Raw genomic sequence first — 14,162 nt, 5'->3', positions numbered from 1 at the left:
AGTCAAACCCCGGGATGTTTAGCAGAATATATATTGGGGTATAGACTACTCGCAAATGTTGCATGGGATGAAGTTGATTATGTCATCATGCCCGTCAACATTGTAGAAAAATTCCACTGGATGTTGGTTGTTTTTGACATTGCAGAAAGGTGTCTTTATGCGTATGATTCCATGGTCTCTTCACACAATCACCCTATTGTTGAATCTTGTGTCGACAAGTTTTCTATTATTATCCCTTTGTATTTGTCATGCACCGGGTTTTATGGGAAGCGAAAAGACATCAACTTCAAGAATACAAAAGCATACATTGAGAAAGCTGTTACCGACCCTCTTAACATTTAGTGGATAGTCGGAGAGATACCACAGCAAAAAGAAGGATCACTGTAACAAAATTCTTCTTTCTTTCTATACATTTAACCATTTTTTCTGATGGTTTGGTAAATATTGACATTTTGTTATCTTTTTGTAGAGATTGTGGTGTATTTATTGCTGCTTTTGCAGAGTATGTTAGTATTGGAGAATTATCAAATCCCCCAGAAGACCTTTCTGATACTGACCAACACCGTAGACACTATGGAGCGTTACTTTGGGAGTATGCTAGAAAGAAGCAAGAGCTTGGGGCAATTAGTGATAGTGAGGTGACAGGCAAATTGGCAAGGAGGAAAGGTGCACCAGCTTTGAATGAGAAAACACGAGTCCAGAGGAAGAAGTAGTAGTTGTAATTTTTTGAATGGAACATGTAGTACAATTGTGTAGTTGATGCTAGTTTATAAGAAAGATGGTAGACAATTGTTTGAACATTTTAGTTTGTTTTAACTGTAGCAGACTTGTGCTACAATTATAGTAGCCTTTGTTTTTTTTCCTTATCCAGTATTGTAGTTCAAATGGAAACATTCTGTTGGGTTTACATTCACTTGTTGAATCTTTACAGTACTTGATCTTCATTATTTTTAGCATTTAAATCCTTTCCAACTGAAATTTTATACAGTTATTCTGATCTACATTATTTCCACCATAAAGCTTCTTTCTACCAGAATTTTAATCTATATTTTACGTCAGCTACAGATATTTTGTAGTTGTTTTGTAGTTGTATTTGTAGATATTTTGTAGATTATTATAACAGTGTGTTTTGTTTCTTTTATATTTATTTTGTTGAATGTAAACAATACTTCATCTACAATATGGCTTGGTTTTTAACTATTTTCCTATAGATTTATAATGTATATACTCTGTAAATTCCCAATAATGTATTTTTTTAGTAATTTTATTGTAGATAAACTGCAAAAACACATTAGCAACTATGTAAAGGATTGCATATATAGTAAAAAAAATTTAGATTTTATATAAAAAAGTTATAGATTATATATATATATATATATAGAAAACATTCATAAACAAATCAATATATGAAAGTATTATCTCATTATAGAAACATCCTAACTAATTACATTATGATCTTTAAAAAAATAACTATTACACATCAACATCTGTTATCCAGAACTAACCAACAAATTTTCATCAAATATTCTGTTAACTACATTAAATTTTATTTCATTTTGGGTGCATTCTTGCAAGATCTTTTGTTATGCCCTTCTCCTTCGCAGTTGTCGCATGAAACCTTGTACTTCTTTGAATTTATTTCATCATATTTTTGTATCTTTCTTTCTGAGGTCTTCCTGGCTGCCTTTTCCCTTCTTTAGGTGGATTTACTACTTTTTCAGTTATATGTTGTGGCACATTCCATTTGCTTTCATCAGGCAGCGGATTTACTGGTATTTCATACGTACACAAGAGGTTCGCCCTTGTGTAATAAGGAGAACAATATTCTTCAAAGGACTCATCCCTTTGTCTTAAAGCAGCCAAAGCATGTGGACAAGGTAGTTCATCAAGCTAGAATTGCCCACAACTACATTTCTTGTTTTCAAGACAAACAATATAGCGCCTCACACCATCTATTACTATATGGATGTAGTCTGCTGAAGCCCTCACCTACGAGTACATTACAAACAAAAAAACAATTCATATATGGTTAAAATCAAGCTATATACAAAATATCTGCAAAATATCAACAAAAAAACTATGTTGTGCTGTTTATGAATTTGATTCAATAAATAATCAGATCTTACTCTAAGCTTGTGCGACAATGTTCTGTTGTCATCCAACTCTTTGTTGAATTTGTATCCAAGGTATGTGAATGTACCCTTTGCTTTCAATAATTTTTCTTTCATCCAACGTTCAAGAAGGGTCCTCATATACTCTAATAATTCTACTATCGGCAACTCTCTTGCATATTTTGTTACAACATTCAACGACTCTGCAATGTTTGATGTCATAGTCCAAGTTCTATTCACCGTTGCATGTACTCGAGACCATCTATGATATCCAATATCGTATAAGTATGCTTTAACACGGGGGTCAATCTCCTCAATCTTTGACATCCTTTCATTAAATTCATCAAGTGTGTATGACCGCGCTGTGGCAAAGTATAATTCACTTAGCTTAAGATGTTCCTTCTTGAACTTTTCCCATATATTTGTCCAAATATGCCACATGCATGAATAATGTGGCATGCCGGGATAAATAATAAATGTTGCCTTCAAGATACTCTCATTCCGATCCGAAACAACACACATGTTTGCTCTTTCACCATACGCGAGCTTGAATTGCTCAAAAAACCACTTCCATGATACATTATTCTCTGAATCAACAACCGCATATGCCAATGGTAATATGGTACCTACATTATGTGGCAATAAGCAATTAATTGGCTACAGTAAAAATGCAGAAGAAGACATATATATACAAACTACAATATATCTACAATTAATCTGCAAGTACTAAAAAAGAATACAAGCTACAATATTTCTACTAATAAAACTTCAGTACTTGTTGCATCTATTGTACTGGCTGTTAGCATTATTCCATTGTATGCTGACTTTAAAAAGGTCTCATCAACTACTACAACTGGCCTACAATATTCCCAACCACTAATTGACGTACAAATCACAACAAATATATACAAGAAACAGTCATCGTTTGTCTTCTTCAATTTAACTACAGACCCCGGATAAGTCTTCTCTAGAATATACAAATAACTAGGCAATTTGTTGTAGGAGTCAGCAGGATGACCTCTCAAAAACTGTAAAGCCTTTTCCTTTGCTCTCCAGGCTTGCATGTAGGTTAGATTCACGCTGTGTTCAGACAACGAGTCAAATTGAATATCTTTTGGGGTGTAAATTGTCTTAGGATCAGAATATTTTGGAATAACCATGCTACCAACTACCATGGCAGTAGGTTTGCGTTGTATGAATGTATTGTCCATTAAAGAACATGTGTGTTGTTTGTCGAAATTTCTGACCTTGAACATTGCAGAATCATTTATGCTAGTTGCTTCGAAGTTCCATGTACAGTTTTCACCAACACCATATCAGTCAGTAGCTACAAAATAAATACATTTTAAACAATGGGTTAAAATTTAGATTAAAAAAACTTGTTTTAGCTTAACAATCACATTATACAATAATAAATACAATATAACTATAATTTAACTACAATTTTGCTAAACATTATCACAAGGAAAACTGAAGAAGTAAAAAATCACAAATAAACTACAAAATTAAAAAAATAATAATATTTGACTATTCATATGTTCATACCTTCTAGCACTAGATCTTTTAACCCTGAATTGGAACTTGTGCATGATAGAATAGTGCTTCATTGTAGTTGCAATTGTTTCCTTGTCTTGGTATACTTGTCATACTTCAATAGAACTTGGTGTACTATCTGTTATTATTATACTTTCATATTCCTCTATAATAGGAGATGTTGGCATATCAAGTAACGTTAGTATTCCAGATGAACCTGCATGAAAATAAATATAAATATTGTTATCACCAATTTGTAAAAAAATTGTAGAAAGGTTGAAATTCAGTACTTCATATTAATTTTTCAATTTTTTTGTAGTTTTAATGTAGAATAAATCTAGAAATTCTGTAGATATTACAGAAATCCATACTGATATATATAAGTAGTTTATTTGTAGATACAATGTATATAAATTGTAGTTCATTTACATTTTACCAGAATTTCATAGAAAAAATAACATCGCACACCTACAGTTGTGTTCTCATTGGTGATACTCAATTCCATATTGAAATCGCGAACAGTTATACATAGCGGATATGATCTTAAGTTTTTGTTTTCCTTTTTCATCTCCATATATACACGAACACCCATATCGTTCCTAATTTCCATTGGAGGACAATGCTCATTGATAATGTATTTGATTTCTATAATTTTTTCGGATGTATCAATCATTAATTGTTGTGCTATTGTAGAAATCAATAGACAATAAGTCGCATCGTCATCGACTACAATGCCATCGACCTCGAATTCTCTAAATCTCCCATAGCTATCCCAATTCCCATTCGATTGTAGTATAATTGGTATTTTCGCCATAATTGTTTTTGTTACAGAAGAATTGTCGAAGATTTTGTCGATTTTTATTTGTGAAGTCAGAGAAAATGTTGAAACTGAGTTTAGCGCAAAAAATAGAGTACTGGAAGTTTGTAACGAAGTAGACGATAGTGATTACTGTGCGTGATTTGCGTTGGAAGATCTGGAAAATACTTAATTCCCCTTTTTTAGCTCACTTAAATAAGGAATCCTACAGCTATAATGATTCCTTATTTAATGCATTGTATATATTATGTAGAAATACTATTAACATGAAGGGTAATATGCAAACTTTGAACATATTTGGTAATATAGTTTTCTATATGGTATAGGAACAAAAATTTCTCTTTTACTAAACTACTTTGAGATTATGCGTGAAAGGCCTGTGATTATGGAGCACTTTCGCTAAAAGAGATTTCATGCTCATATCCTTTTAACTTCTTATTTCATGCAATTGACCAAGCCCAATTCCTAAAGGGTGAACAAATTAATCACTAATGGGCTTTGGCCTTTTCCCACTTCCCACGATCATACAAGCATTCAACAAAATATTTGGAAGGCAAATCATCATTCAACCAAAACATCTGTCCAAACCACATAAAACTAGCAAGCCAAACAAAATAAAGGAAATATAAAAATGACAAAGCAAGGCTAAATGATGAAAGGCAGATCACGAGTATAACAAGAGCGCACATAGTCAAGCATGAGAAGGTAACCCATCCGATGGCTCACAAATCAGTCCATTTAATGTTGATACCCCATTTTTCCCATAATATTTTCAAAACTATGCCTATGCATCAATTAGTATTTTTCATACAATTTTTGCATTTTTAAATATTTTTAACAAATTTCTCCCAGCACTTATTTTATAAAACAATCATTAAATTGCATCACAAAATAGTTTTAATAATTTTTGTGGCTTAATTTTATCATTTGCATTCATATTAAATTTCAATTATTGCACAAATAGCCACATCTATATTTTTAGGATACAATTGCAATTACTTTGCAATTATAGCCTATGCATGTATTATAACATTATTTTATCATAAAATAGCCTTTTATATTTTTTTTAAATATTAAGCAATTACTTTAAAACATTTCCATGCACGAAAATCATTTTTTATAATTTATTAACCACTTTTTAAAATTGTTTTATCAATTAAATAAGGTATTTAACAAATGGCCCCTATTTTCAAATTTAGCCTAATTGCTCAACCCAATTTTAACCCCTTTAATACCAGCCCAATACCCCTTTAATACCAGCCCAATCCACCCAAGCCCAAATCTGCACCTACCCGACCCAAGATCCCTATCAAATCATAGTTGTTGATCCTTTAGATCAATGGTCCACTCCAATACTTGCCTTTTTTAATCAAACAACCCCCTAAACCCTAGTCATTTCCTCCATACGACCTTTTTAATCAAACAACCCCCTAAACGCTAGTCATTTCCTCCATACGACCGCCCTTGAATCCCTTCCTCTTTGGTTCTTTATGAAACCAACCCCTAACCCTAATCGTCGTCACCCAAAATCAACCATAATCCTTTGAATCCCTGTCCGATCTATGGCGTCCTATGGCTGTACGAAGCCTCTACTTGTCTCTTATCCACTTGGTTGTTCGATTATGTGGTTTTTGTGGAAGAACCTCGAAGAGATCCGGTCCAGATCTCGTTCAAAGCTCTTCAAGGGTTCGTCCATGGTTTGCGAGTAATTTCTATTGAAGTTCCACGGTTCAAATATCTAGTTCAAAACAAGGTTCTCTTTACTCCTCCCTTTCTCCTCAAAACCCTAATCTTTGGACATGAATTTGTCCTGATCTTTGTAGATCTGGAAGGATTCTGAGTTTGTCAATGACTTTTCTTTAAACATCTCTTGTTTCTTTACTATTAACCGATATTAGCACAATATTTTGGGTTCTTTGCTATCTACTATTTGGATCTCTGCATACTTGAAATGTTTTCAAGTTTCTGTGATTATACTAATTGGTGTAAATTGATTTTGTGACTTCCTTTATTGCAGAAGGGTTGATTCCCTTTACCTTATTTTCCTTGCTCTTAACTACTATATATATTCTCCTTTACTCCTCGCTTCTGGACACGAACACTGATTCATCTACACTTTCACACTCTAAAAAATCTCTCTATTCTCTTCTGTTACTTATAATTCTCACTAACCCAGCCGACTGTAACTCAAGGCTGGCTATTTGCACCATCTCTGCTCTACACTCTATATTCTCTCCTTAACTGGTATGTTCTGATTCAATTCCCATTCTAAAACTATGTGTTTTCTTTATTGCTGCAGTCATTAGTTGTGATTTCCAGTTCTATTTGCTATTCTACTGTCATATGCTCAATATGCAACCAGCATGCTTAGATTACACTACCTAGTTACTGTATCACTCAGTATGCTTAAGTTTATTCTGTTAAAAGCTATAACTAGTATACTATTTAGCATGTCAATCCCGCTTTAGATAATTTGTTCACTAGTATGTCTAAGTTGCATTGTGTGTTTACTGTCTCACCTAGCATTTCTAAATTCTACTTGTTCTACATGTGATTAGTATTTCTAAAACTTAGAATGCTTCATGAAGTACTTGTCTAGTTTGTTCAAGTCTAATGAAATCCTATTAAGACATGTAACCCTTTCAAGGGTACTCTAGTTGTGTGTATTGGTCATGTCTAAGACCCATGTGTTCTCAACATATCTTTGTAACTAACTTGTCAATTCCTTAACTTCTTGAGGAATCTGTGTATTTGTTTGCTATCACTAAGGTGCATTCTAGGTGTCCCCTACCTCTTTCTCCCTGTGTGAAGTCTGTTTGCCAAAGTGTTTTCTGAAGCTATTTTGGGACTGGTATTCTGATTTCAAGATATTCTTTTCATGCTTTTCCAACTACTGTTTATTCAAACCAGTATAGGTTTTTAGAAAAACTCTTTTCACTCCTAAGACCTTTCTTTATACTGCTTACTAAACTCTTTCAAATCATTATGCACCCTCACATTACTCTTAGAACACTAAGTCCTGCCCCTATGATATGTGTACTGCTTTGAGACCCTTGAGATCTCTTTGAACTCTGGCATATCAGGGTTGACATTTCTACACTGCACATAATCGGTCTTTGTTTGAGGAAAGTCTGTGTGTGAGCACTGCTCGGGGTCCTTGAGGTCGTTAGGGAACTCTGACACACCTAGACATGAATTGGGCTATGAAACTTTGGGCATTTGAGACTAGTGAAGGGTTGGTACACCTGAATTGTTTTCGTCCTGCTTCAGGCTCCCTATAGCTTAATTTATATTCTATTTATGTAATTTATATTCAATTCTTTATCTGTAATAATTATTGTAAACAAACATTAGGGTAATTAGTGAATAAGGGTAGGTAGTTGTATATTATGGGTAAAATTAGGTAGATAACATGCATATAGGGTCCATTTCGATTCAAATGTGTTGTTAGATGACATCCCTATAGGGGCTCGTTTGGTTCACATGTATTTGTTAGAATATGCCTATATGATCTGCTTTGGTTTTAATGAATGCTGCTTGCTCTACTTTTATATACTTAGACATCATGCATATAAGATTAAAATCAGTTTTTAATAATTAGATACCATGCCTATAGGATTTAAAATTAGTTGTGATAGAAATCATGCCTATAGGGATTTCGCTTTGGTCAAATAAATTCTACTTGCTACGCCTTATGTTCCATTAGGAATCATGCCTATAGGATCTAAAACCAGTTTAGTCAGATTTAAAATCAGCTTAACTCATACAGATAAGTTCTAAATCGGTTTAATTAAATAACCTACTCTTTTCAAGTTAATCAATATCACTAGAAAGCATGCATGTAGGATTCAAATTCCCCGTTTAAAATTGTTTACTATTTTACTGCATTCCTAATGAGTAATAGATACCATGCTCATAGGACATCACTATTATGCGCCTAGGCAAGCCTATAAGGTGATTAAAATCCTGCAACTATAAAACTATGCTCTGCTATTTGTAACTGCTCATATTCAACCGGTCTAAAATCAGTAGGCAAACTAAATAGGTCTTTGACACTTTGGTTCTAATTCAATGTTGTGTACTCTCTGCTCACCTAGATATCATGTTCTAAGGTTTTCTCTTAAATACCTGAAACTATTATTTAAGACGTGCACTTACTTATTCTATTTGTGGAGGTAAAATGTGAGCCTTTAATTGTTCTCTTTAATGCAGTCCTAACTGTTTTGATTGACGCCTAGATTTTTCTCCTTTAAGTACCTTAGGATGTTCTAGAACTACCTAAATTAGAGATCCTAACTACCTCTAGGGCCACAAGGAAGGGACGGGTAGTGCACGCATAGGATATCTTTAAAGGTTGCTAAAACGCTTTAGGCTATGACCAAGGGGAGGGAATTGGGTAGTAAAGGATATGATGACTACGCGCTAATGTCATGTGTAGCCCCTCATCGAGGAATGATTACTAGGCATTGTGTGGGTATGATCCTGTAGGCTAACCAACCTAGGACCCCTCTTTTCCAACTCCCGTTGTCAAAAATGAATTTACTTTTCTTTACATATGTGCAAATTGTTCAAACCTTTTCCCTTGTTTTCATTACTTGAATCATACAGGTATTTAGAATATGAAAATATGCCTTTATTTGAGGATACGTGTTGAAATTGTTTATTTGTAAAAGGACTAATTCACATAGTTTAAGTTCGGTTGGGACCCACCGTTGTGGACCGCGATGAGTGCCTAACACCTTCCCCTCAAGGTTATTTCGATCCCTTACCATAATCTCTAGTAATGCAAACTAGTCCATGAGTTAATTACTCTAGGTGCCCTAACGCACCATAATCCGTTAGGAGGCGACTCTTCAAATACCCAATTCCCGAAAGGAAATGAGTTATTTCCCCCATGAACGTCGAAATTCGGACTCCCACGAGGGAAAAAGGGGGCGCGACAGCTTGGCAACTCTGCTAGGGATATTTTTAGGCTCTTACCATAACGAACTTATCTTTTGTGAATTAGTCCAAGCATGCTCTATCCCATGTACTCTTTCCTCTTATTTGAATTTAACTGTCTATTTTCAAGCATTTATGATTCTTTTATTCCTGAAACTAACTTGTCTCTTTGTTTTCCTTTCTGTAACCATCTTTCAATTATTTAAATATCACATTTATCATTTCTTATGTGCAAATACTTGACAACATGCTATTTATTGTTGCATAAATCATGCTCAACATTATATTCCACTCATGCGTAATTATGCCTATTGCAACGCTTGATGAGTGCATGCGCTCTTCCTATATATCACCCTTTAAATTCGGAAAGGTGTATTTGCGGTAAAACTAGTCGATCAGTGGTGCGTTTGACGGTTCTGTGCCTTTCCACCTCAAGTTGTCCGCTTGAGGGTCCCAGTCTAGACCTCTATAGCAGCCTTACTCTAGTTAATTGTACATGCATCATGGTAAAACCTAGTCGGGTAAATATGTTGTCTGCATAATAACCCTTTAATACAAGCCTTATCCAAAAGTCCATCAGGTTTTTCATAATCCCAATGGACGCAACCACGATTATGTGCATTAATTTGGAGAAATAAGTGCCAATATACTAATCATTACTGTATAAATAGATGAACCTGGAGAGGGAAAGGGCTTAACTCTCTTTGTCTTGCATAAAATGAGGTACGAAGTTCCCAGATTTGGTATGGTTAGCATACCCTCACTATTGCTAGATTGGTGGAGGGATCTTCCTTCATGTGACCAAAACTATGTGAAACGAGTCTTGGGAAACTTGTCTTCTCTGATGAATCTTCAGCTCAACAAAATGCTGATCGAGGCTGCAACTATGTTTTGGGACAAGGAAAGGGCTGTGTTCCGATTTGGAAACATAGAAATGACTCCCCTCCTAGAAGAAATAGGAGGATTTGCTGGGACATCCCTAATCTATTAGCACCTGAAAATCGCACTGCTAGGGGATTTCTAAATGATGGGGCTAAACAAAAATGACAACCTAAAATGCCTAAAGGACTCCGACATACCTTTTAAGTTCCTTTATGAAAGATACGGTCACAGCAGCTCCTACCATATTTTTTATGATGAGTTCTCAATCACTTCTTTAGGTTGGATTCATCGTAGGGTCTTCGTGTTTATTATGTGTTTCTTGGGCATGCTGGTATTCTCAATCCATGGGGATAGGATCTATATTAGGCTGGCCATGGTGACCAAACTCTGATGGATGGGATCGAGGGAGAGACATACACTATCATCCCTATGATCGTTGCAGACATGTACCGGGCTTTGGAGCGATGTCAAAAGTGGTTCAGGTTCTTCGAGGGTTGCAACTTGCTGCTACAGGTCTGGTTATTACAACATCTCCAAAAAGGACAATACCGTCAAGAATTTCCACAAAGGCCGTGGAATGATCACATAGCCTTCCATCATCCCAAAAGAATGAACTACATTCCAGACATGTTTGCTCAGCCAGGATGTTGTTGGATGGGTACAGCTTTTTGAAAATTGGATCGAGGATCAAGTCCAGTGGATGTTCGAGTGGTTCCTTACCGATGAATTCATCATCAGATCCAGGGATTTTCCGCACTTGGTGTTGATAGGGTTGAGGGGCATATACCCTTACTCTCCTCTCAGGGTTATGAGACAAGCAGGCAAGAGACAAATCATACCACGGGTCGCTAAAATGTGTCACTTCAGAGACAGTTTCCAAGGTGATGCCATCCCATATAAGAATGAAGTGCAACATATAGGGACTTTAAAGATTATTGTGGAGAAGGATACTATTGAGCCAGACCAATATCACACGGGCCACTCACACCTTTACCCTTTGTGGTTGGAGGACAACATAATAGGGGTCGTTGAGCAAAGGGCTGGGCCAGGAAACACGGTTATAGACAAGGTTGCTGAGGTAGAGGTGAAGTACAACAAGCTGTGGAAAAGAGTTCGAGAGTCCGAAACCGAGCATATGGCATTGCATAAGGCTGATATGGAGATGATTAACGGGTGGAAAGAAAGAGCTGTTAAATCCAACGAAATGCTGGAATATCTGGAGTACAGTTTAATGGAGTTGGAAGGGAAGATGAGAAAAAGGGTCACTGACTGCCAGAACGTTGAAGGAAACAAAGGAGGGCATCTTGCAAGGGCATTCCTGCTGCTGAACCTACGCGAGCTGGGAGAGTTTATCGATAAAAGCATCCAGTCTGGAGAGGGTCCTTCTGGGACCAAGTAGATTAGATTTATTTGCTTTCCTTTCAAATATAACAAGGCTCTCCAAATTTATTTATCGCTAGGCCTACCTCGGGTACAACGAGGCTCCAAAATTAGGACACAAATTTACATTCCCGCAATATGTATTTAAATATTGCGAACATTTCAGAATCCTTACTGATTTGTTTACCTTTTGTTTTTTTTATTTCTTATTCCCATCCCCTAAGGTTGGTTCGCTCATACTGGCATCGTCAGCATATCACACCAGATCTAGAGGCCCTCCACCTCCTCCTCCGCCAAGTAATACAAAAGGCAAGGGAAAAGCAAAAATGGATGACTTAAGTGGTATTTGAAAGGATAACATTGAGAACGCAGAAACTTCAGATAGTCGGAGTACTCCGGCACCAAACAATCTAGTCTTGAGGTTGGAACAAAAGATATTGGAGCTACAGGGAGAGCTTGAGCAGGTCCATAACTTGGCAAACTTATCACTCACCTTGAATGTCCCCGACATCAACCAATAAAATACAAAGAACCTGTCACCTCCCCAAAACACACCAAACCAACATCTGCAAAACCCTCTTGCACCGCATCAATATGCAACCCCACCCCAAAATCTCAATCCCCTACCAATACCAACTCCACCACAACACCACCATCAACCAATTCAGTACCCACCAACCGCCACTTATCACACTCCCCATAATACACCACAACTCATTCCTGACCCTCAAAACTCTACCAATGACCACCATTACACCCAGGCACCTGGCACTCACCAAAACAACCCCATATACATAAAAACTGTACCTCACTCTATCCAACCAATCTCCTATACACTAGAATCCTCCGAGAAGGACCTGCTCATTCAAAACATGGCTGAAGAACTCAAGAAACTGACAAGTCGAGTTTAGGGTGTCGAAGGCGGCAAGGGAATAGAAGGTTTGAACTATGAAGACCTATGCATACAGCCAGATGTAGAACTGCCAGAGGGATACAAATCTCCCAAGTTCGAGATGTTTGATGGTACAGGTGATCCCAGGGTTCATCTGAGGACCTATTGTGACAAGCTTGTCGGGGTCGAAAAAGACGAAAAGATTCGGATAAAACTCTTTATGAGGAGTCTTATGGGAGATGCTTTGTCCTGGTACATCAGTCAAGATCCTAAGAAATGGTCCAATTAGGTGAGTATGGTGTCGGATTTCATGGACCGATTCAGGTTCAATACAGAGATGCACCAGATGTTTTCTACATCCAGAATCTTAAGAAGAAACTCACCGAAACCTTCCGCGAGTATGCTACTCGTTGGAGGTCGAAAGCGGCCAAGGTCAAGCCACCTTTGGACGAGGAACAGATAAACAAGTTCTTCGTTAGAGCATAAGATTTGCAGTATTATAAAAGGTTGATGGTTATCGAAAATCATAAATTCTCTAATATCATAAAACTCGGAGAAAGAATCGAAGAAGGCATCAAAAGCGGGATGGTAACGAATTTTGAGGCATTACATGCTACAAATAAGGCATTGCAATCAGGCGGCATATCAAAGAAAAGAGACATTGGGGAAATAATGGTAGCTCAAGGCCCGAAATCTCCACTACATATTAAACACCTTCACCCACATACCAAGCACCACCACCCACATATCAACCCTCATCTCCTAGATATTCCCAACCAGCCACTGCCTATCATACCTATAATTCCCAACCATCCCATTTCCAATCACCTCCAACTCGCCAAAATTTTCCAAGGCCACGACTAACTTTTGACCGTAAGCCACCCAGACAGTACACTACTATTGTTGAACACATCAACCAGCTGTATGAAAAGTTGAAAGTCGCTGGTTATGTCACCCTTATTCCTGCTGTGGCATTAGAGAACCCATCCCAATGGGTTAACCCAAACAAAACCTATGCATACCATTCCGGTATGAAAGGGCACACCATTGACGAATGTCGAACGTTGAAAGATAAGATCTAGATGCTGAGTGACAACAAGGTCATACAGGTGAAGAAATTTATGCCCAATGTCCGCAACAACCCTCTCCCTAATCTTAGAGGTGGTGGGGTACATGTAATAGAGACGAACAAAGAGTGGGATCCTGAAGGGTCAATCGGGCTTATTCGAGAAGGCGATGACTTTAAACTTGCATTCACACTCACTCTCATTGTAGTACAGACTCAGTCACCGATCGAAGTTGAGATAACTGCATCAGCTCTATTGAGGTAGAAGTAACTCTGCCTGCGGCCACCCCTATTCCATTTGAAGGGGAAGTGGCCATACCTTTCACGGTGACAGTATCAACCACACCTCCTTTCAACTCAAAAGCAATACCCTGGGATTATGTTGTCGAGGCTAGGCAAAAAAGGAAGGCAAAGATGGAAGAATCCGATGTTGCGCAAGGAATAACCAGGACTGGGAGAATCTATACACCTGAACACTTGGGAGGACCAAGTAAGGATGCTGCTACCAAGCAGCTGTTATTGAAACATGACCAGATGACC

General features: G+C 37.1%; 1 protein-coding gene across 1 annotated transcript; it reads right to left on the bottom strand.

The window, feature by feature from the left end:
* Nucleotides 1-1,635: 1,635 nt before the first annotated feature.
* On the bottom strand, nucleotides 1,636-3,286 carry LOC104249410 (uncharacterized). Its single transcript, XM_070157609.1, has 4 exons — nucleotides 2,887-3,286; nucleotides 2,127-2,737; nucleotides 1,933-1,989; nucleotides 1,636-1,890 (listed from the first exon to the last, which is right to left on the bottom strand). The coding sequence occupies exons 1-4, from the start codon at nucleotides 3,284-3,286 to the stop codon at nucleotides 1,636-1,638; spliced, it is 1,323 nt and encodes a 440-aa protein (XP_070013710.1).
* Between the last annotated feature and the right edge of the window lie 10,876 nt (nucleotides 3,287-14,162).

This window comes from Nicotiana sylvestris, chromosome 9, assembly GCF_000393655.2.
Source record: "Nicotiana sylvestris chromosome 9, ASM39365v2, whole genome shotgun sequence".
Lineage (NCBI taxonomy): Eukaryota > Viridiplantae > Streptophyta > Magnoliopsida > Solanales > Solanaceae > Nicotiana > Nicotiana sylvestris.
Note: the sequence above shows the minus strand (reverse complement) of the source record. Positions and strands in the feature narration are given on the sequence as shown.

Excerpts from the sequence above, each read along its gene's own strand:
- LOC104249410 (XM_070157609.1), bottom strand. The coding sequence starts at position 3,286 with ATGGTAGTTGGTAGCATGGTTATTCCAAAATATTCTGATCCTAAGACA. Across the intron at positions 2,738-2,886 it reads CAGTACAATAGATGCAACAA|GTACCATATTACCATTGGCA; the intron begins GTACTGAAGTTT and ends CACATAATGTAG. Across the intron at positions 1,891-1,932 it reads ATGGTGTGAGGCGCTATATT|CTTGATGAACTACCTTGTCC; the intron begins GTTTGTCTTGAA and ends GGGCAATTCTAG.